The sequence below is a fragment of the Catharus ustulatus genome, chromosome 1 (assembly GCF_009819885.2).
Source record: "Catharus ustulatus isolate bCatUst1 chromosome 1, bCatUst1.pri.v2, whole genome shotgun sequence".
Lineage (NCBI taxonomy): Eukaryota > Metazoa > Chordata > Aves > Passeriformes > Turdidae > Catharus > Catharus ustulatus.
Genome location: NC_046221.1, coordinates 68,343,340 through 68,365,716, shown reverse-complemented (window position 1 = coordinate 68,365,716; position 22,377 = coordinate 68,343,340). Strand labels below are relative to the sequence as shown.

Here is a 22,377-nt window from a genome sequence, read left to right as displayed (position 1 = left end):
AGCTGTTTGTTAATCGCTTCTTGCACCTTTGAATAAACACATCTGGGCAAGCATTCTTCATTCAAATGGGAAAGAAATGAAAAGAAGCAACAGCCTCGGATTTTTTTACTCTGGGGAGAATCCTGGTGCCAGCATCCCAGTCAGAGAACTCTGCCTTGTCAGATTCCACCAGCATCAGGGCTACTTGTTTGGTGGCTTCATTAGACAAGGTGTTTTCAGATGTGCCTATAGGAGCCTAGTAGGTAACTGCATTAACCTGTAACCCAAACTGCCTTTTGGGGAATGAGGAGGAAGCAAAACAGATCAAAAATGCCCTTTATGTACTTTGTCTTTTGCAGGAGGGAGGAGGTGGACAGGGTGGAGAATATGGAAAGATGAAGAGGTCTGTCCTCTACCACCACTGATTGTTTTGCCTTGGGTGGGATTGGGGAGCTGTTTGGGTTTTGGGTTTGGCTTTTTTTTTTTTTTTTGCCTGCAGGATCATTCCCACTGCATCCTCTGCCTTATTGTGATGGGAAGGAGAGACAGGAAAGGGTAGGATGAAAGAAGGTACATGAAGCCACGTTTGCTGTGGGAACAAAGGTATGTTTGAATTGCGTCTTCATTCAGTTTGCAGCTCTTTTTTCTCTGGCAATGCTGAACCAAAAATTTGTCTCAGTCAGGAATATATTAAAACTCTGGCACACTGTAATTTGGAATAGCTTCCCTGTGGCTATGTTTCAAGGCTTATTGGGAATTTGTTATTGATACCAGCTTAAGAAAGTCCTACTCTTCTCTTGGGTGGAAACAGCTGGGAAGTGGATCAGGAAAAACACTTGGCACCAACATGGGGAACTGTAACTCAAGGGGAGTGTCTTGCACGTGGATGAAAACACCATATAATTGTTAAGGCCAGGATTTTGTGGCTCCTTTGAAAAATACCAACTATGCATGGAGAGGCAGACCCACCACACAGATGAGGCCTCCAGGGATTGCAAGAGCACACCAGATATCAATGCAGAATATTGTGTATTGTTTATATATGTACTCTGAGGTTATATTCATGCTACCACAACGGGGTGCTTTTCAGCCTCTCTCTGTGCACAGTAAAGTTAAGTGCTTGCCCCAGTTTCTTTAGTCAGCTGTTGAATATGCATCTGATTTTTGCAGTTAATTTGATCTCTGCTTGGCGCAACATTTTGTCCAATCAGTTAACACTTTGGAAATAAAGTTATTTTAATTCTGATTATCTCTATCTTATGCAGCAGGCATTCTCTAGGCCTAAAATTACTAATGTGTACTCAATGATGAAAAAAATCTGATACATAGATGTATCAGATCTCTCATATATAGATTTAGGCCATCGTGTAGTGATGATGCGGTCTTTGGTTAGTAATAGTTACTATTTTTGTGATGCCTCTTAAAACAGCTAGTGTAGAAGGGCTTAAGGTCTGTTTTCATTTACCAGCAATCCTCATATTATGTTTATGCAAAATAGAATGTGGCCAAAATCTCCAAACATGGGCATATAGAGCAAGCATCTTGTTTGCAAAGGTAGCGAGTGGTGAAGTTGGTTATTCAGCACATTTGAAAGCCAATCTGCTGCTTTTAGGTAGCCGAGTACGGATGGTGAGAGACTAGCTACAGACACTCTACTTTGGCTTGACAGGCATGTGAGACTTTGCAAAATGGATCAGGCATCAAATGTTCCCTGAGAACAGAGGGAGGTTGTCTTATTTATTTTCAGAGGTGTTTTTGCAGTGTTTTTTCTTTCATCAGAAAGCTAGTTTAAGAAATTGCAAATGTTCACACATTTGTCCTATATAAAATACACACGTTTTCCTGACAGAAACACTTTCATCCTCAAAAATTCAATCTTGAATGAAAAAGGAGAGGAAACCAGGAGGAATAATAATGACAGAAACAATAATAATAATAGTAATAATAGTATCCCATGCCAAACCCCCAAAGATGCTTCCTCAGTTCTCTCTTTCTTCTCCTCGTTAAATATGCTTTCCTAAACTACTTTTCTTTCCCCCTCCAACTGCCCATTATAGCTAAGGAAGCTGCTTTTCATTTTTTTTAGGTCATTACTGATTATACCCCTGCCAAAGCAGAAGGGAAAAGTTCTCAACAGTTTGTAAAACTTTCTGAAGTTCTGCTTTAGTCGTGGAGCTGCTGCCACAGTGCTTTTACTGGGATACACTAATGCATTCCTGTAAATTTGCAGTAAACACTGCTATTCCCTAGTCTGACAAACAACATGTGATGCAGGTGTAAGAGTTTTAGCCCAAGACATGTGGCTTCTCTGCCCTCTTCTTTGAGCAGGAATTAAAAATCCAGAGATGATGCTGGTAAGAGGTGCTTGAGACAAATTAGAGGAAGCTGGTCCAACTTTTTTCTGGTAGGGTTGGCATCCTTGCTCCAATTTGTTCTCTATTTGTTAGCACATGGGTGGGACCCAACAATCACCGTCTTACACCCAAATGCCACCACCCCAACACTTTCCCCAGTGTACTCGTGCCCCTTCCTCTCCCTGCCTGCCTGGGCAATCACAGCAATTCATTTTAGGTGTATTTTTTTTACATACATAGAAGTAATGAAGAAAACTTGGACTGACCCCATATCATACGGTTGAGGAACTCTCCGAAGTTGTAGAAGGAGATGATGATGGCAAGGCTACCGGCAAAAAAGGCTGCTAGCCCAGCAGGGCTGAACAAAGCAAAGAGAGGATATACCCACTCTCCTGTTACAGAATAAATCCACAGGACCCTAGGCAAGGAAGGAGACAAATTACCTTTGGTTAGGACCATTCAGTTAGAAGAACCACTTGAAAATTTCCAACTCCAGAGGGGCTGAGTTATCAAAACAGGCTTGATACACAGAAAATTAGCTCGGCTGTCACATACATCTCCTCAGCACTTGGGCTATTTGCTGTGAAGCACACTTGAGCCCGTGATAAATGAGATGTGTTTCAGTGCAGGTTGAAATGCACACAATATTCTGCTGTCACCCTGGTGGCATTGGCTATTAACAGCAGTAAAAGCACAGTAAAATAGCAAAATGTTCAGGAATGGGGATGCGCACTTGGCTATGCTAAATGAAGCTTATTCAAATAAGCTCTCGCATATGTTTGCTCTTTAGTTATAACAGCTTTTCAGCCCCTACCCAGATCCCTAGAGTCTGTGGAGACACAGAGCTGTTCCTCCCCATCTCAATCCTCCTGCTGTTGACCACTGTTTTGAGGAGTGGAAAGAAGTTTTCAGGCGGTGAGAGCGCAAGGCAAATTCTCCAGCACCTTTTCTTTTGTAAGAGAAGGAAAAGAAAAGGAATAATTAGGTGGGAAACAGATGTGGCTGCTTCACCCTTTTGTGCCAGAACTGTTTGCAAAGCATGGTTTGCAAAAGAAGGGAAAGGAAGAGGATTAATATGCCTGTTTTATAGGGTATCTTTTCTTCTAATTGTGCCCTCTCTTTCTGACTTTTTTATTCTCTCAGAAATTATATTGTAGTGGCTGTTGGTTTGATGGGAATATGTTGATTGTTTATGGCTCATAAGAGTAGTTGGTGGAGAATGCCTGAACTTAAGAATATAAAATTGATCTTTATATATTAAGTATTGGAAAATATACTTTATTGGGATTTTTTTGTGAATAAAATTATTTATATTTGCATTGATTATGTAAAGAATTTAGGAAATAGGGTAAGTCTTCTTTGATTGTTAACAGGATGTGCCATTTTAACAAGGACAGTACTTTCCTAAAACAAACTTTTGGGTCCAAATGTTACTAAAAGGTTTAATTCTTTATTAAAAAAACATATCTGAGTATTATGCCATACTTTCTGCCACCAGTGCTAACCAGGGAATGCAATTGCAATTTTTTCTGATGGCACCCAGCCTGCTACCTTACACTGAGCATCGTGCCTCAAAGAGGATGCCACACTATCCTGAAACTGTGTTGTGACACTAAGGAATGGGAGAACGCTAAGGAGGAAAAAAACAAAAGGCTGAAAAGATGCTTCTTCCTTTCTCTAGAAAGAGAAGGAAGGAGTGGGGCATTAAAAGGTGTTTTTGTCTTGCCTGTAAATTAAGGTTTCTTATCCTCACCTAAGGGATACAGTAGAGAAATGGAGGGATTTCATAGTTGAGCTGTCCAGACTGAGCATGGAAATATTTAAATGCAGAGACTCATTTTTATGATTCAAGATTCTTTCATCTAATAAACAGAGCTGTGAAACACCTCAGTAACAAACAAAAAAAAAAAAGCCTGCAGGAAATGCCTCTGAGAGCCTAAGCAGAAACACTGAACTCCAAGTGCTGAGTGCAGCCTGTGCAAATGTCAGCATGTGTTCTTCACTGCACAGGACTCCTCTTTTCATATTGTATCTCCAATGGTAAAACAGAGTGACAACCACCTTTCTTTTATGTAACGAGGAACTCAATTATCTTTGTGCAATTTGGCCAGCTGGTATGTCTCAGATGAAGCACTCCAACCTGTGTTTTCAAACCCAAATAAATGACTGTGCAGGGTGTTCAAAGCCACAGTGACACCCTGCTCAGAGACAGGTGTCTGGTGCGAGGTGTAATTGGCTGCTCAGTTTCTCTGCTGCCTCAGAGGGATCGGTCACTTCTCAGCCCATCAGCACTGCAGCGATGGCAGTGACAGTCCAAGGAGAGGCTTGGAGGAAGGACTCTGTTGCTTGTGAAACATATGGTGCCCAAACAGGGCTATTAAATCACCAGGTTGTAGAACCAACAACAAAATATGTACATGTCTTGAGATTTCGGTGCACAGGCCAGAAAATTTTTCTGTTTGTTGAAAGCTGTGGTTTGCAGGGCACCATGAAGTGGAGGCAAAAAGAAAGCAGACAGAAGGTTCCTTACTGATTTGAAAACAATATTGACATCTAATATCTTTTATCCAGTCATCAGTGTCCTGGCACACAGGGGACAAGCACTCTAAGGGACCACCTTCCACTCAGGACCCTGGCAACAATGCAGAACCAACTCACAAAAGATACTGAGAGGGCTCAAACGTATTGATGCTTGTGTTGATCTTCATCCTTGGGTGTGGATTCAGGTCCTGATATTAGCCATGTCTCCTGAGGGATGAAATTGCTCAGCTGATAGGGATTTTAGGGGAAAGCATGGCTCACATGACTGTAAGAGCAGTCTGGTCTCAAATACAATAAAACCCAAATGTTTTCATAAGACAAGCAAAACAAAGCTGCTGTTAAGCAACTGGGTGAATCAGAACATAGAAAAGGAATTTAGGAAGCCATGGTCGTAATCCTATTAGACTCTGGGCTGGATTAGAATAAATGGCTCCTCATTTGCTTATGTAATGTATCAGTGAAGTCCCCTGTTTCCACAGCCACTCTGATGGGTTTCAAGTCACTCCAGTGTTTAATCTGAACAGTTTATTTTCTATTTCAGATTTTCACTCACTGGGCTGAAGATGGTTTCTAGCTGAGAGTAAGAACTGGTGAGTAGGAATGGGAGGGATAGGTTTCCTCACAGTTCCAGTGACTTTTCAGAAGTGTTTGCATGACGACAAGTTGCTTCCTCGCTGACCAGTATCCTCTTGTAGTTATACAGGTGTTCCATATTCTTCACTCTAGAACCTGGATGTTTCCTCAGCTCTGGAAAGTTGTATCACAGCACATTCACCTGAAATTGTACAGCCCCCTTCCTGAGGTGGGTCTCAATATGAGGCATCCTCTGAGAAGTCTGGAGAACTTTGAAGTGTTGGTAGCTGCCCATAGTTACATGGGGTGGCAGTGCCTCCATATCCCAGCACTGCAGCCAGAGTGAGCAGCCAATGAGCAAACCCTCTCCAGGGGTGCATCACACAGCACGTGGACAGATGTCTATGAGCTGTGGGAGGTGCTGATTAGATATATAGTTTATTCTCTCAGGATTGTTCTCCAACAAGTTGGGGATCAACTGGTGCATTGCTGGAAATGTCGGCAGTGTCCACTGGTGGAGTGGGAGGTGGTGTCGGGGCAGATGCCTCCTCACTACCACCAGTTTGCACTGGCTCCTAGTATCATTTTCTGTCTCAATTTTCTTAAACCAGCCACGTGTCCCTGCCAAACACTAAACTGAATTTTATTCCTCTCCTGCTCCCATGACCTTTTGGGATTTGGTGGTTTTGTAGTGAACAGAACAGAAAGTGAAGGTAAATTTTATGGTACCAGTGGAAGTAAAAACTCCAGCCCAGAAGAAATTACTCAAATTATCCCTGAGTTTAGGTTCCTTTCCTATAGGAGGCCTTACAAGAACAGGCCTTACAGGTCTCAGGACCTGTATTGTGTTTGAAGAAACCTGCTTTGCTTACGTTTGGAAATAGTTTTCATGGGTCTTAGGTGAAATTTAAATTATTTCTCCACAGAAAATACTGCTGTCCTCCATGTGTCTGGGTGGGACCTTCAGATCTAAAGTACAGCATTTGGCCTTATTTTAAAAAGTAGATTACTTGAAGAAAAAATACTTGAATTCTTACCAACTGATATACAGAAAAGCGACAAATCCCAGTAGGATCAATCCCTTCTTCTTTGCTGGGTAACGATGTGGCAAGGCAAGGATTTCCAGGAGAGCAAATGGCAATACAGCTGTGTGCTGAGGAAAAAAGACAGTCTGTCACTGACAGATCACAGTGCCTCGCCTTCAGTCATTGCTGATCTCAAAGTTCAGACCCCTCCTCAGAAGCAAAGAATTATTTAACAATACTGAGAATAATTGTATACAAATGTGCATATTTCATTTTTTACATTGAAGAAATACCCCTAGAGTAATAAGCACAAAAGCTTTCTAGCTAACATGATGTAAAAATGAGGTTTGCCTGTAGCATAGTCTATGTTTATAATAGGTGAGCTCTCCTTTTGCATTTTGTAATGCAATTTTTTTTTTAATAATTCTCATTAGAGTACAAAAGATATTGAACTCTATCATTATGTGTGGTTGAGGATGTCAGAAGAGTGCTCCTTGAACTCACTAAACAATTTCTGAATTGCCTTCATGTTCTCTTCTAGTCATTATTGTATTTTATATAGTGTCATTTATTACTTGCTCAAGTGCAATTCCAGTGTGTTGTGCTTCCCTTTGTAAATGGAAAAAATGGGGTTGTAAACATACAGAAGACTTCAGTTATCTGTGATTGAAGGTGATGAAGGAACTTCAAACAATCTTATCCCAGAGTCAGAAAGGAGTTAAATTGATGGAGAAATTAGTTTTTCTTCTCTCTGTCTTCTCTTTTTCTTGTTGAAGAGTTTGAATTGTAGCTTCAGTTTCAAGGACTTTAATGATACCTGTCTGAGCATGGAGGATTTTGAGCTCTGGGCAGACAGTTTGGTGGCACTGACTGTTTTATGGTGAGGAACTGCCTACAAAAGGGATGCTCCTCACCATGGGGATGTTGAGAGCACAGCAGAAAGCCTTCTGGGCTCGGATGTTAAATAGCCAATGCAGGGATTCATGGGATACTAATGCCTCGAATTTTTGACTGATTCATAACAATTTCAGAAAATAATTTGCCTGGGTGAAATTTCCCCTCTGAAAATTGTGTATTCCCTGTGCAAGCAAACAATAATTTTGAATTGCAATACCTAGGACAGATGGCTTAAACAATGTTGGGGAATGACAGAGCAAAACTAGTCAATGAAATGCAACAGGTGAAAACTACAGTAACAACTGTAGCTGATTAGTTGGTTAAGTTCCTGCTAATTAACAAAATTGTTTCATGGGTAGATGGGAAAGGTATGGGAGGAGTGCAACAGAGAAAGATCTATAGAATTTTAAGTAGAAAAAATGTAGGGGAAAAAAAGGATTTTTTTTTTGCTGTCTTTCTCCCTAAGGGCATAACCTGCTGGGTTTATGGTATGAAGATTCCTCTTGTCCCAAGGAAATGGTTCTAACATTTTTTATGTACGTATTTTTCAGAAACAGTGATCAGTATCTGATGTGGTAATATGGTGTCAAAGTTTTTTTGCTGTATGTTTATGCTATAGTTTTGACAAATACACATTAAATTCTTTAAATGCACAGTGAGCTATAAACAGCATGTATGTAATTAGCTATTTGTTTAACAGACAGATACCCACTTTTGTCTGCTGCTTCCAAATGACCACTCCCTGGAAGCTGAGTGTCCTCCCTCAGCCCTCCTATCACACCCAGGTGCTACTATTCATACCTGGCTATCCTTCTAGCAAAATAACCATTCCACCTCAGTTATCCTTTTCCAGAGAAAAGAGATAGAAAATATTTCTTTGATGTTCCAGTTCCTCTCAGTCATTGGCACTGGGATTTTCTTCTGTTCTGTTTCACAAAGATATTCTTCAGCTCTACAACCTGCTTGGTTGATTGCAGAGGTCTCATAATCAGTATGAGTGATTCTTGGATTCATTTAACCAGAAAAATATCTTCAGTGCACACAGTTTTCGTATATAATCCCTGTAACTTCTTTTAGTCAGAAATCTATGTGTTAAGCTGCTTTCAAAAAGATTTAAAAGAGTTTATTTTCCATAGCTGAACAATAGCTTGTCCTTGAACAAAACCCAAAATGCCCATGGCAAGGCAGCAGTGATGGAAAACCTGCACCTTGTCCTCATTTTTGGGCTTTAGCCTAAGCCTTTGGCTGGCATGCTGATTTAGAGCACCTCATTTTGATAGGTATTTTGGAGCATGCCCAGGAAAGAGCAGCACAAAGAGCCAGAAAGTATGAACAGTAAAGCAGCCCAAAGGCAGGCATAGAAATTGTGAATGCAATGAATGTGTTATTGCATCTAGAGAGGAAAGGAGAAAGAGAAGTTTCAAAGGCTTAAGAGATTGAAGCAGTGATGACTGTGACGGGGCGAGTATTCCGTGTCCATCGTGTCCGTGACCAGGGTGGGTGGCTCAGTGCTCCACAAGAGAGATGTGTCTTCATGCTAGAAAGCACATATGCTCCAGCAGCACACAGACAGTCTATGGACAGCAGGGTATGGTCACAGGGAGAGGCTAGGGGTGGTGAGGGGCACCCTGCTGCTCTAACATGCCCTGCATTGGCACGGCTGCTGAGCATCAGGCTGATGGTGCCTGCAAAATATTGCTGGGAGATCTGCTTCTTAATCTGGACTGTTTTAGAAAAGGCTGATATGCTTTACTACTTATTTTTGTCAGGCTCCTCCACTCATGTAGGAGTTAGATAAAACACCCAGGGACCTATAAATCAATAGAAACTTGAAAGTTACTGGTAAAACTGGAAAATTTGACTGATTTTGGGAATAGTCAGGAGTTTAGTGGAAGGGGTAGGTTGAAATTTCTGCTCTTCCTGGTTTGGTGACCTTTCCACTGCTTGTAAGAGTGTTTCCACGTCCAAGGACAGCAAAACATTCAGGAGTGGGACTGTCTTCCCCTTCTTTTGCATACAGTCTCTTGAAGGTCTTGGAGCTTTCCTGATTTGGAAAACCAAATAAATTTTTTTAAAAAATTGTTGTGGCATAGGAAAGCTGCAAGTTGTTTTCTTCCCAAGTCCAGTGATGTCACTGGCCGATGGCTGTGCTGTGTTTCTGTTCAAATAATTGTTGTATTTTTTTTAAATACATTTTGCCATGTATATTAACTAGATGTGAGTTTTTGCAGAGTCATTTAAATTTGCTGTGAAAATGCCTTCTTGAGACAGATTTCTATAACACTTCTCAGCTTCCTCAAGCACCCCCAGGATGATTTTTTAAAAATATTATTTTTCCTTTGTGGATATAAAGGTTGTTTTTTTTTTTCATTTCTCCCCTCTGCCCCCCAATTTCTTCTCATTCACACATACACACTAGGCTTGTAAACATGTGGGAAAATCTTCCCTAGCACTTCTGCTATCCCAGAGTCTATTTCTGCCAAGTTGAATTTGTGCATTAACAGTAAAATCACAGAGGAATTCCTATCGAATACCCGAGCAAGTTTATGACAGGAGATGCATATTTGTGGAGCAGACACCAGGGAAATGTGTGGATGGCTACAGGGTGCAGAGCCTGCCCTTTGCCTATGACACACAGTTGGCTTTCCACAAGATTTCCCTCTCTCAGCCCAGAGACGTTGACTTTGGCAACATCATTAGTGATAGACCATATATCATGCTTAATCAGATCTGCTGAAAGGCTATAAAGGCTTCTCATATCTTTCTCTTAAAAAAAAAAAATTTAAAAAAGATGAAAAAAATTTTTTCTCATCTGCGTTATTTTTAACCATAGGTCTCTGATGCATAGTCATTAAAAATATTTTCAATCCTGCTTAGTGCCATTTCATATTCTTAAACTGATGTATGTCTGAGGAGCACAGTATTTGTATGGGGCCAAATTAAAATATGCAGTTCTGCCTCTTCCTTTAAAGAAAACTTAATAATTAAGCTCAGATTGACACAGATCAAAACATTGGCAAAACTTGCTGGAAACAGTGACTCATTTTGTATTTTAATTAACAGTTTCTCAGTTTCACATATAAACAGTGAAACTGTCAAAAATAATTATCACAGAGGGAGGGGGGAAAAAAAAACCTATTTCACTCCAAGGCGAGGAAAACAGGCTAAAACAATAGCTGTGTGTACTGATCAGGCTATCAATGAACCAAACTGAATCACAGAGCTTTTCCCTTCTCTTGACAGGGATCCTGTTGATACTTATTTTTATGTTTTTTGAAATATTAATGTATTTATTAGTCTAACAACCTCTGTTTGTTGAGGAAAGCTTTCAGCTTACAAATTTTGCAAGAGCAGAATTAATTTTTAAATTTCTTTCTATAGTGAAGAGGTAAAAGTGATGTGACTTTCAAAATTATCAGAGACATTTAATTAACTAATCACACTTTAAGCCTGAATTCTGCTTCCAAACATTCAATTTTAAAATCCTTTGTGTCTCTTTTTGACAGTCATTATGATTTTCCAGTTTGTTCTAGTTTCTTTGCTTCTTCCCTGAAAAACTCAGGTGAATCTGAACTAGTTATAAAATTACAAATTTATTTTTGTTGCTCATACAAACTCTAGCATATGAATACAGGGGGAAGAGAGTTTCTTGAACATATTCTGAACTTTATCTCAAATATTGGCACGTTAACTTATCTCCTGCAGACAAGAACATTCCCCTGCTTCTTTACTTTTTGTTTCCTACCCTGTGTTGTATGTTTCCCAAGGATACGTTTCAGGTTCACAAGTTTAAGCTGAGATAAATAGTCCTCTCTGAATATTATTTCCAGTGCTTGCTAAGACCATATGGAATTTGTACTTCCCATATTTTGAGCAATTTGTGTACTTATTTAATGCTATATCCTCATTTTGCCGTTGAGAATTCAAGTGAGAGTGAGTTTCCTGGGGCTGAGAAGACAGGGTTGTGTAGAGCTTGTGCTCAGCTGCAGGCTGCAGCCTAGGCTGAGCTCTGAGCCCATGAATAATCTCCCCAGAGCTGCTGAGATCACTTGTGCTCCTGACGCGTGTATCGCAGTTGACTCGGTGTGACCTTGTTTGACTCCAGAGCGAAGGAAATTATGCCTGGGTTGACCAGAGCTGTTTGTTTCTAATTCGTCTGCATTTACATACCCTCCATGTCTGCTTTCCATTAACATGTGAGACTTTGGGGAGGGATCTTTTCACAAACAGTTACCACTGGCCAAACTAAACTCCACTGGGCACAGTTGGAGACCATCAAGTGCTTTTGAACAACTGCCTGCGTTTCTCCTTTCAGACCAATTCCCTGCAGAGCCCGTGTGCTGACAACCAGTCGTGGCCAATACTCACGCTTCTCTCTTCCCCATGGGTATGTTGCTGCAAAGGAAAAGGAAAAACCCACTTTGGTGTTGCCTTATGAGGCTCATAAGCGAGTGTTCGTTGGCTGTCCCTTGAGGTGTTTACTCAGATACTCAGCTCTTTGTTGGGAAACGTCCTCTTGTCTATGGAAATTTCCTTCAGTTGGATGCTTTCATGAACAATTACAGTCTGTGTTATCTGAGCATAATAAAGCTAAATGGCTTCCTGTACCATAACCTCTGTTTAGTTTTATACTCATAATTTTCCAAATCTCTGTATGGTCTCTCCTTTCTTGGCTTAGGTTTGGAACTAATTCCTTCTTTTGATTTATTTTGCTATTATTTTGTCCGTGTTCAAATGCCTCCATCGAAATTTTCTTTTGCAATCTCTCCCTATACATTTTTCTTCTTCTCTTAACCTCCCTTTATTTTTCAGGGTTGAAATTATTGTTTATTTTATTTCTTTAACTAGTACCTTGCCATTTTTAGTTGAAGAAATAATTCTCTCTCAGGGTTGCTACATGTCTCTTGTGTTTCCAATCATCAGTGCATTTTCAGGGAACCACAGATTTATTTTATGGATAGAACAGGAGGCACTGGGAGTCCTGTTACTGAGCAGGTGTTGTGGCAAATTAGTGAGGAAACTATTGCTCAATTTAATTCCAGCAGCACTCCTCTCTGAACCATCAGCTACTATCTGTTTCTACCTTTTCCAGATCCATTCATGCTCACCTGTAAAGCAACATTAACATTTTTTCCCTAGACAAGTAGGTAGTTTGGAAATGTTATCATGAAAAATAGCTGAAACCTTAGACCAATTGTATGATCAAAGGTAAAAGAGCTTCAGAGATAAAGTTTCTTGCCTGCACACAGACATTTTTGGGAATAAGGCCCTGGCTGAATATCCTATTGCTTACTAGCAAATGTTTTGTCTCAATGTCAATGCCAGAATTTTAATTGCCTTTCTCCCTGACATTAGATATGTAGTCTAAGAAACTGATGTTGCACTGCAGCTGGAGGCTGACATGAGACTGAAGTGACACATCCTTTGCCATGGAATATTTTTCTCCAGCTGTTCCTTTGCAGGGAGGGTTACAGTGACTGCACCTGTGCATGCTGGGGTAGCAGCAGCCCAGGAGGATTCCCTGCCATAACATTTGTCTGTGAAGCACATACTTTCTCCCTGAGGAGATGGGCTTATGTCAACAAAAATGGAAACTTCAAAAAAATCTGCATAGTCCTGGGAAAAGCTAAGCATCTTTGCTCTTAAATGTGTGGGGTGATTAATTTTGTGTGCCATATTCCTCACACACACATTCTTCTTCTTTTGCCAAAAGCTGAATGTAATTGGCAGCCTGTGAATGTCCATAGTTGCCAGACAGCTTAAAATTGAGATACTGTGAAATGCAAACAAATGGAAATGTTTTCCCTTATGTAAATAGGCAAGAATTATTAAGCATTAAATAACACTTGCAAAGAAAATAGTTTAAGATGGTCAAAGATGAACCTGAGGTTCTTCTCGTGTGCACACCTGGAGTAGGAGTCGAGTTTGAATGGCCTGGACAAGAGGGTTCTGCCCTACAAATTGAATTTGTGCCCCCTTTTTTGGTTAGTGATGCAGCAGCCTTCTAGAATAGCTATAGTAATATGTAATCCTTCACACAGATACCCTCAAATGAGAACAGCTTATATTCACATAGCTTACATTTTTTTCCAGATGGAAGTAGATCACACTGATCTGAAATACCATTTCTGTTGATGTATACGTGTCCACACTGGGGAAGGTGAGGTTTAGCTAGGTAGGCAGAACACAAGCAGCTTGTATGTACCAAGAAGCTCCAAGAGGAGAGGAGACATAGTGAGTCCTGCTGGTATTCCTACTGTCAGGGCATTGGTGGCCTGCTTCAGTGAAGGAAAATTACTTGTATGTACCTTGCTTGTTCCCTCACTCACTTGCATTTTTGATTTTTTTTTAAATTTTCAGATACAGCTTAGCCACAACAGGGCAAAGTACAAAGGAGCTTCAGAAGTTCAGGCAATGGGGGATCTGTTGCCATCTTTGCCGAAAGTCTGCCAGGTAAGAGATGTTTTTTTCTGAACTTCCATTTACCTTCCTTCCTTGTCTATTCTCATCTTTTTAGCTTACAAAATCTTATGAACATGCACAATTCATAACCATGTGTCAGCAGAGTGCTCGGGGAACTAAAATGCTGGTTTTTGTAAAGGTGAAAGGGTAACATAGAAAAAGAGGTGGCCAAACTCAGCTGCAGTCTGAAAATAAAGAAAATTGTGCTTTTGAGAAGAACTGTGCCAACAGACTGAAAATATAAATCTTCTTTTATGAAAACACAATTGTACCATTACCATTTTTGTGAACACATCTGCTCAACATTTATATGTATCTTTGGTTATAGATCAAAAATGTTTTTGAGTTATCTCTTCTGACCCACCAATGGCCCACTTACTTAGCATTCAATTCTGTCAGACCCTTCAAAGTGTAGTGTTCCCCAATACTGCCATCAAGTTGAATAATACATGCACATGGTTTAATCCAAGCTGTTTCCAGCAGTTAGTCTCCTTCTGGAGAGTATCCAGATGTTGCTTGAAAAGAGATGACTGGGAAAGAAATAAACAAATTCACTTGACGAATTGGCCAGCATACCTTTTGTCTCAGCCATTTTCCAGTTCAAAAATCTTGTTCAAATAAAATAATTATGCTTGAGACATAAGTACAGTGGACTTTTTTAATCCCCGAAGGTCAAGGTTTTGTATAAAGATGGTAAAACATAATTATCCCAGGCAAACAGAAGTGGAACCTGAGGCCCAGCCTCTGGGTTAAACTCAATAGTATAGCAAAGAGAGAAACCTAGATGGTCTGGAATATTTGGTTTTCTTCAAATATGAGCAAAATTCCTTTCTACATTAAACATCCTGTCTGCAAAACAAAATGTTTCTGCTCAGAGTGCAAAAACATGGCTAAACTGTAGTGCTCACTCTGCAACTCTGGGCTACCAGGTGGGCAACAACAACCCTTTCCCTGTGTAAGAGCAGTCCATGTGAGGAAAAGAAATTGTTATTCATTTCTGCAAGGAAGGTGCTGCAGCATCACTACAAAGCCAAGGAGCTCAGTATTTCTGAAATGGGTTTGCATGGTTATTTTTTAGGTTCACTCTCCAGTTACATAACAACATATGCTTTCCCTATTTACAACATTAAAATAGACTGAGATTTTTAAAAAAGCACTCCCACTGCAAATTATATGGCACTGATGGTTACTACTGATGCACCCATGTCTTTCTCCTCCAAAGCCAGCTACATGCTGCTTCAATCTGCCATGAAATGCCTGCAGTCTCAGAGCCATAACGTAATAGCAATATGCAAGGAAATGAACCCAAAGAAAAAGTGTCTGCTTGGCAATCGAACTTGGAGATTGTCCCTTAAAGTGTTGGTATGTCCCTGGATCTCCCTAGTGTTTCCAGCAGATATTTTGTATTGGAAGAAGGAAATGCCTCAGCTAAGCCTGAAGGCACGTGTTGGAAGGTGCTCTAAAACACAAGGATTGTCAAAGCAGCGATCAGTCTATGCTGGTGGCAGATGTTTTATGCTTGATAGTGACTGGAAAGAAAATTTCCTATCCAGGAACTGTCAAGCACAAGATGTCTGCAGTGTATTAAAAGCTTTAGAAATAAAATACCAGGTTGTGATAGAGGTTTGCTTTATATAAAGTTTCTCTCTCGTCAAAATAATTCTCAGGAAGAATTGTTTTTCCTTTTTTAACACTTGTTTTTGACATTTCTGATATAGAAAAGCTTTTTGTTGTAGTCAAAATGACTCTGTTATGAAATGTAGATGTAGGTAGGGTAAAAAGAAGTTATAACAGATGTGTTTGAGGGGTTCCTGCAAAGAGCTCTTGCACATGAAATAAAAATGTATGCCTTAACACCTCTCAACCTTCCCATGTCATAAATAAATGTGGAAATGGAAAGGGCAAATTCTCAGCTGTGAGCCAGGATTAAAACAAGCAGCAAAGCCTATCTTCTCCGAGCTTCACTTTGTGCTACCCCCTCTCCCCCCTTGCCCAGCACCTCCATCACTGTGAGCATTTTAAACCAGTTATCCATACTAAATCCTGGACCTGAAACCAGCATGATGCTGAGGACATGAAGAATCTTTCGTTTTGGTGGATGATGGCTTTCAGAAAGAGCAGTGCCCTTTTGCACCTGTAGAGGTTTGGACAGCCACAGAAAGGTCATGGTGGAAATGAACTGGTGGACAGAGAGCAGGTGATGAGGTTAAAAGTGCACGATGGCTGTGGCTCACCACTCGGGTATCAGCAATGCGGACGTGCCTCTGTGTGTTTGGATTCCAGTCACACGACTCTGAATGCACCTGTCTAAACCAAGGGCTGCTCAAACCTCGAGCAACTGTCCTCAGACAGACACCCCAAACCCTCACAGATTTACCTTCAACACTCATTGGGGACTGCTGCAGTGGATGGCAAGGCACTGCTCTTAAGAAATGAAGTCTGGAGAGAAATGAGCCTTCTATGCGATTATTTCATACTTTTTGGCTTCTCTGATTCAGTCTAGCACTGAACCTCTCCCTTCTCTCCCACTTCCCATTCGCCCCACGAGGCCTCCCTGACCTTGCAATCCACCCACAGTTTCCATGTTACTGTCAGCCTCCTTTCACTTGACTGATGAGAAATATGTGATTATTCAACACATCATAAAAACGGCCAGAGCAAATGAAGGAGAAATCTGGAAAGTATTTATAGAAAATCTGTAAACAATCATTGCAATCCAGCTATTCAAAGCTGTGCACACATTAGCTTATTAGCTGTAGAGCTGTCAGATTCTTTTTTGTTATTTCACCTTTTTTAAAAATTAAGGGCTGCTTTGTTACACTCACAGCCATTTTGTATTTCAGAGACTTCTGTTAGCAGACACAATTTCTTTTTTGAGCTACAATAAGTGAGATGTTCTTTCCTTATGACTACACATCATTTCATTGACTTCAGAGGTTTGACAAGCACCGATCCACTGACGTTCCTTGTGTTCTTGAGGCAGCTTCAAGCACATGCATCTGATTGCTGCATACAGCTCAACATCAGATTCAGATAAGCAGGAAGGAGGAGGTGAGAAAGGAAAAGCTGTGAAGCTCTTCTGGAAAACCGAACAATGCAGTGGTGTGGCACACGTTGCAAAGTCTCCCTTTTCTCTGCAAGAGGCTGAGGTGTTTCTTACTCACCATAGCATGATTTAACCAGAGCGGGATGACTCCATCAAGGCTTTTGGGGTAAACCAGCTCTCGGTTGTAGGTATACAGTGTCCAAAAGGATATACACACAAACTGGAACCAAAACGCAAAATGAAAGAAATTTTAAAATGTCAGATTCTCTTTTTTTTTTGATCAGACAAACAAAACTGATAGGATTTGGTGAGTGCTTTCATTTCTGAGAAGGCAAAATGTCTCCATGTTTTTTTACATGAAAAATGATGACATTGCCAGATAAACTCATGTTATCTCACATTTACTCAGAGATACAGTGTTCTGTGTTGATACTGAGAGAAAAAAACACCCTCCTTTATAAACTGCCAACACTGACATTTTCTGTGGAATCTGAGATTAACTGCTGCCTTTTTCCCCCCTCTTTCCTTTTCCCTTTGCAGATGGGATCTTTTGATGGTCAAGTAGTTCTCCTCAAGGGACTGTCTGTCAAGCCTTTGTTTTGCTCAGTAGCAAAGTAAAAACAGATCTTGAAAAGGCAGTTCACATAAATTTAGCTTTTACCTTCACAATTCATGAGCCTAATTCCTAAACTGCAGGTGAAAGCTGCACACTGGGGGCATCCAACAGATCAGGAATTACAGTGGGACAACTTAATGATCCCTGGTATCAGTTACTGATACCTGGAAGCTGATTTGCAATTTTTGGCCCGGCTTTGTATTTGAGCACACTTTGTGCTTGGGGTTAGAAATCAGGGGTGTGAGAAGCTGGAAGAGTGAGATGATGCCACAGTCCTGCAGGCATGGTGAGGATGTTTGGTGGGATATGAGAGCAGCATACTGAACACTGCTGTGCAGGGAAGATAATTATCCAATCTCTCTGACTCCATCCCTGGCAGGGCTTTTTTTATGGAGCCAGCTAGCTGAGCTGCTTGAGGGCCATGTTTAAGCAGTGTTTCTCAGCCCTCTGAGATTCAGCAGTGGCTGCAGGCATAATTCTCACAGAGCGTACCTACGTGTATAAATAACCCATCAGTTCCTGTCCAACCCACGGCATTTTGATAAACAGCATTGTCTGTGAGGGAGTAGGTGATCCATGATGAATCTGACGTAGGCTGTGACTATAATTATTTTTCCGTGAATCTGTTTCTCTCCAGAGCTTATTTAAAGCTTCTCTGGTGTCAAAGGAGGAGATGTGAGGTTTTGCTGCTTCTTAGGTAGCAAACTCTCTTGTGTCCTCCTGACCTGTGCTGCCCTTTAGAGAAAAGCCCTAAGTTGATAAATCCACAGCTATTTGGACCATGAGATTAACAGGGAGGTTACACCTCATTCACCCTGTGGGGTCAATCTGTGTCCACTTGAGGACAGCAACCCTAATGTTTGTGCAAGAGGCTTTGCTCTCAACCACGACAGGCTCAGCATTGTTTCCTCTCCTAAATGGTCCAAATTCACTCCAAATTCAGTGGTAGAAGAAAGCCCTGAGTTCTTCTCTATTTCATACACATATTTTTGGTACAATACACCCCCAATCATTTATGCAAGCATTATTTTCGCATACTGAGACAAAGGGTACTTACTGTGGACACTGGGAAAGCCAGGACACTGAAAAGAAGGTCTCTGCTGGAAATTACGCACTTAGCACATCGCAGTTTCTTAATTAGTCTCAACACATCAGCCAGGAAGGACACCCCATAGAAGACAGCCTGCAAAACCTAAAGTAATTACACCTAATGAGGGAAACTCATCCAACTTTCATTATCATGCTCCTCAATGAAATCTGTTCTTGGTCTTCAGGGAGCTGTTTTGTTTGTAAGCCGCAAGCCTGTGTGAGGGAAATAGCTGTTGGCTAAATCTCTTTTACTAACCCAAACTGATTAAATAAAGTTGGTCAGGAGTTAACTTTAACAGTATCCCAGTTAACAGACTAAACAGAGATGTGTGATGCAATGTGATGTGATGTGTGATGGGTGAAGGGACACCTTGAAAGCCAGCTCTGTCACACTTCCCATGTTAATTGTTGACCACTGGATGTATCTGAGCAGGAGAGAACAAATTGTGCCTGGACATTTTCCTGTAAAACAATTGCTAGATAGCTTTTCCACTATTTAGCCAACACAGGTTCATCTTTCTAGGGACTTACAGTGCAGTTGATCTCAGTGCCAAGTAGCTCAAAATGATCTAAGGTGAGAATTAGGCGCAGAAGTTACAAAAACAGAATCTCTTTTGCTGAACTCAAAGGGATTTAAGAAAGGATTTCAAGTGCTTAGAAGCAAAGATCCAGACATCACCCACTAAAAATGAAGTTTTACTGAAGTTTAAATGAAACTATTTATAACTAATGAATTTTAGAGTTGGGAGGTTGTGTTTTGGTTTGAAGTTTTTTCATTCTTTCTTTAAATCATTTATAGATAGTGAGGGTGGGATTTTTGGGGAGGACACTAGTAGGATTTAGTAAAGAATCAGATACGTGCACAGTGACAAAACAGAGTTCTCCAAATAATGAGTATAATTGTCATGTTATTGTGGTTTAAATCAATATTGCTTTTCTAAGTGCTTCATTTTCTCTCCTAACACTATACAGCAGATCAAGATGAACCAGATTTGTCAGATACACAAAGGCAGAATGGAACCTTGCAGAAAAATACTCCCACTGTCTTGCATCGAGCACCAAGTCAGTTCAGTTCACTTAACTCATGGGGTGACCTCTTCTTTTTAAAGCTAGGCTGTCCCAGAGTGATGAATACGGGAAATGCAGCCTACTGCAAACACTGGATCAGCCAGTGATGCTTAAATGGAAAGAGGGCTACAGCTTTCGGGATGAGATGTCTTTTGCCATGATCTTACTCTGAATCAGATATTTATTTAGAGCAAAGTCTCCGAAGTTTTGGCTGGTTACTTCATGAGTTTCTGAAGAAGCTGAAAAAGGGTGGTGTTTGGGAGGGGACAGGATTAGTGCAATGTTTTTCCATTAGAAATTCCTTTATTATCAAAATACATGAGGGGAGGAGGAGACTATGATCTCACCATGCCTGTTGTCAAACAAGGGCTTCTGCGACCTTTAGCTTCCAGAGACTGAGTCTTCCTGGGCAACAAAATGACCATAGTTTGCAGTTGTCTGCAACCATGCCCAAACATTTTGTTTCTTCCCAGCACAGGGAAAAGATATAGTCTTCCTTCCCTATTCTTTCCACATCCCAGGGTGTCACGACAGCAAGTACCACTGCTGGATTGTCCCTCTCCCTGTGCAGACCCACAGCAGTGGAGGTAGGGAGGTGCTGACACATGCTGGGTAACTGGCCCAGGGTCAGCCAAGACCAGGTGTCAGAGGTTGTGCATCACCCAGTTCATCTGCAGAGCCCCATGTTTCCTGTCAAGGCTTAGGATAAACAGACATATCTTTATATTCAAAAAAACCAAAACCCAAGCAGCTTCATCAGAACCCACACAGGTCTTTGCTCAATTCTGAGGCATCCAAAGCAGCTCTTTCAAGTGTGGTTTTTCCCTCCCCATTATCACAATTAGCAGGCACTATTTCAGTCAGTAGGGATTCAGCCCTCCAAATCATGAGTCTGGTTCTGTAAAGTCCATGCTGGAGTGCAGTGTACTTAGACACAAACACATGTTCAGCCCAAATGTCTGTCCCAATCCTTGGCCTCACCAACGCCAAGTCCTTGAAGAACTAAGAAAAGCCTCGTAATAAACAGAAGCTCTTGTTATACCCTGTAGAGTCAGCAGTAACTTTCTGTAAAAAGCATGAAAAATGAACATGAGGGTGGTGACAGTCCAGTGACACATGGTGACTAATTGCCAATAAAGCAATTAGGGAGAAGCCTGGTTCCCAGAGGATGGGGCTATTATTATCGTGTTCATGGCCAGCCTTACATTAATCATAGGACAGGGATAGGCTGCTTCTCTCCCTGATTCAAAATTAACTAAAATAAACATTACTGAAAAGAAACAGTCCCAAAACAGCCACATTCTCAGCCTGGTAAATATTCTGTTATACACAGGGGAGGACAATGTTATCTTCTGTATGGAAAATTCTTATCTGAATGTGTAACCTGACCTATTTCTCTGGCAAAACACAGAGAAGGACGATTCCTGAAGAAGTTTGAACTCAGCCTCAGGAGCTTGGATTTGTGCTTTTGTAGCTCTACCCTTGTTCATCACCATACTCTCAACGGTGTTTCCCTTTAGTGATTTCCAAGATTTCACCCTGTATTTCCAAGAGCACTGGAAGGTTATACAAGTAATTGTCAAACCAGAAAACTGAACTTAGAGCTAGGATTGTCCCTAGTACTGCAGAGTCTGGCACTGTTCACCCCCAGTAGATTAAAATCCGAGTTCCAAGCCCACTGGGATTATTGTTTTAAGAAAGGTGCATCCAAATCTCATGGCCTTCCATTAAAGGGAAAATGTTGACATTAAAAAAAAAATAATACATGAAAACACCAAATCATTCCAGATGTCCTGTGAATTTCCCAAGCAGCAGTGCTGGCACTCACAAATCCATTGCAGGCGCTCATGGAATATAAATCCACTGTCTGTAAATAGAAAGGATTCCCTAAAGTGTTCCCACACGAACAGAAGGAAGACTGGAAGCATTCAGAAAGCTAATGATTAACCCAAAGAGGAGAATATGGATATGATTATCCCTGCTGGAGAGAGGTTGCTTTCCCCTCTAGACCCTGCAGAGTTCTATGGTGCTGGGTGCTGTAGAAACGTTTAATTTGGCCAGATCAATTTTCCAAACTGAGACTCACAGTGACAAAGACAAAGCTCAATTTTTATCTGGTGCAATGATCAAAAGGGTGTTTCTGTTTAACTAACCTGACATGATTTACTTTTGTGTATAAGATCTTACCATATGTGTATATTGAAATCTCCAACTAATACAAATAAATCGGGCTCCAAGCTCTGCCCTTTAGGGAGGGATAAATCCAATACTGTGAGCAAGTTATTAGACATAAAAGTCAACATTTAGTGTAGACACACATCCATTCACATGATAGTGTCTTGGAAAATATCTTTGCTAAATACTGGACCTACCTATTCTGAAATAAATACAAAGCACTTTTCAGGCCAATTGAAAAGTATTTCCATTATGAAAAACAAAAGTGTAAAGAATAAATTGGGGCAGGAATACAATTAATAGTTTTTAAAGGTGCAGTGTGCTCATTATGCAGCAATTTACTAATGGATTTACAGCTGTGAGCAGATTTTTATGAGCTCAGATATTTCAGGCAATGAATTATTCCACTTGCACTGTTTTGTGTCACAGATGAATGAAATTAATACAAAACTGTTTTGATCTGTCATTTCTCCTTCTTCAATAATGGGTCAATGAACCTCTGATACAAAGCCCACTTATCCTTTTTTTTCCCCCCTACAAAAATATTTCCTT

The 22,377-nt window shown here is 40.7% G+C and overlaps 1 protein-coding gene and 1 long non-coding RNA gene across 3 annotated transcripts in view; one reads left to right on the top strand and one right to left on the bottom strand.

The window, feature by feature from the left end:
• LOC117000555 (androgen dependent TFPI regulating protein) overlaps positions 1 to 22,377 on the bottom strand; it is a 30,385-nt gene that overhangs the window by 4,122 nt on the left and 3,886 nt on the right. Inside the window, exons 2-5 of one of the 2 annotated variants that reach the window (XM_033068233.1) lie at positions 18,551 to 18,685; positions 16,996 to 17,097; positions 6,485 to 6,600; positions 2,600 to 2,751 (exon numbers count right to left, since the gene is read on the bottom strand). In XM_033068233.1, coding sequence (XP_032924124.1) covers positions 2,600 to 2,751; positions 6,485 to 6,600; positions 16,996 to 17,097; positions 18,551 to 18,685 — 505 coding nt within the window. The remainder of the gene's footprint in view (positions 1 to 2,599; positions 2,752 to 6,484; positions 6,601 to 16,995; positions 17,098 to 18,550; positions 18,686 to 22,377) is intronic. The other variant, XM_033068243.1, reaches the window with a different exon arrangement.
• On the top strand, positions 485 to 13,782 carry LOC117000561. The gene is made up of 3 exons (XR_004418814.1): positions 485 to 582; positions 5,416 to 5,464; positions 13,730 to 13,782. It is a non-coding gene; the product is annotated as an uncharacterized LOC117000561 (long non-coding RNA).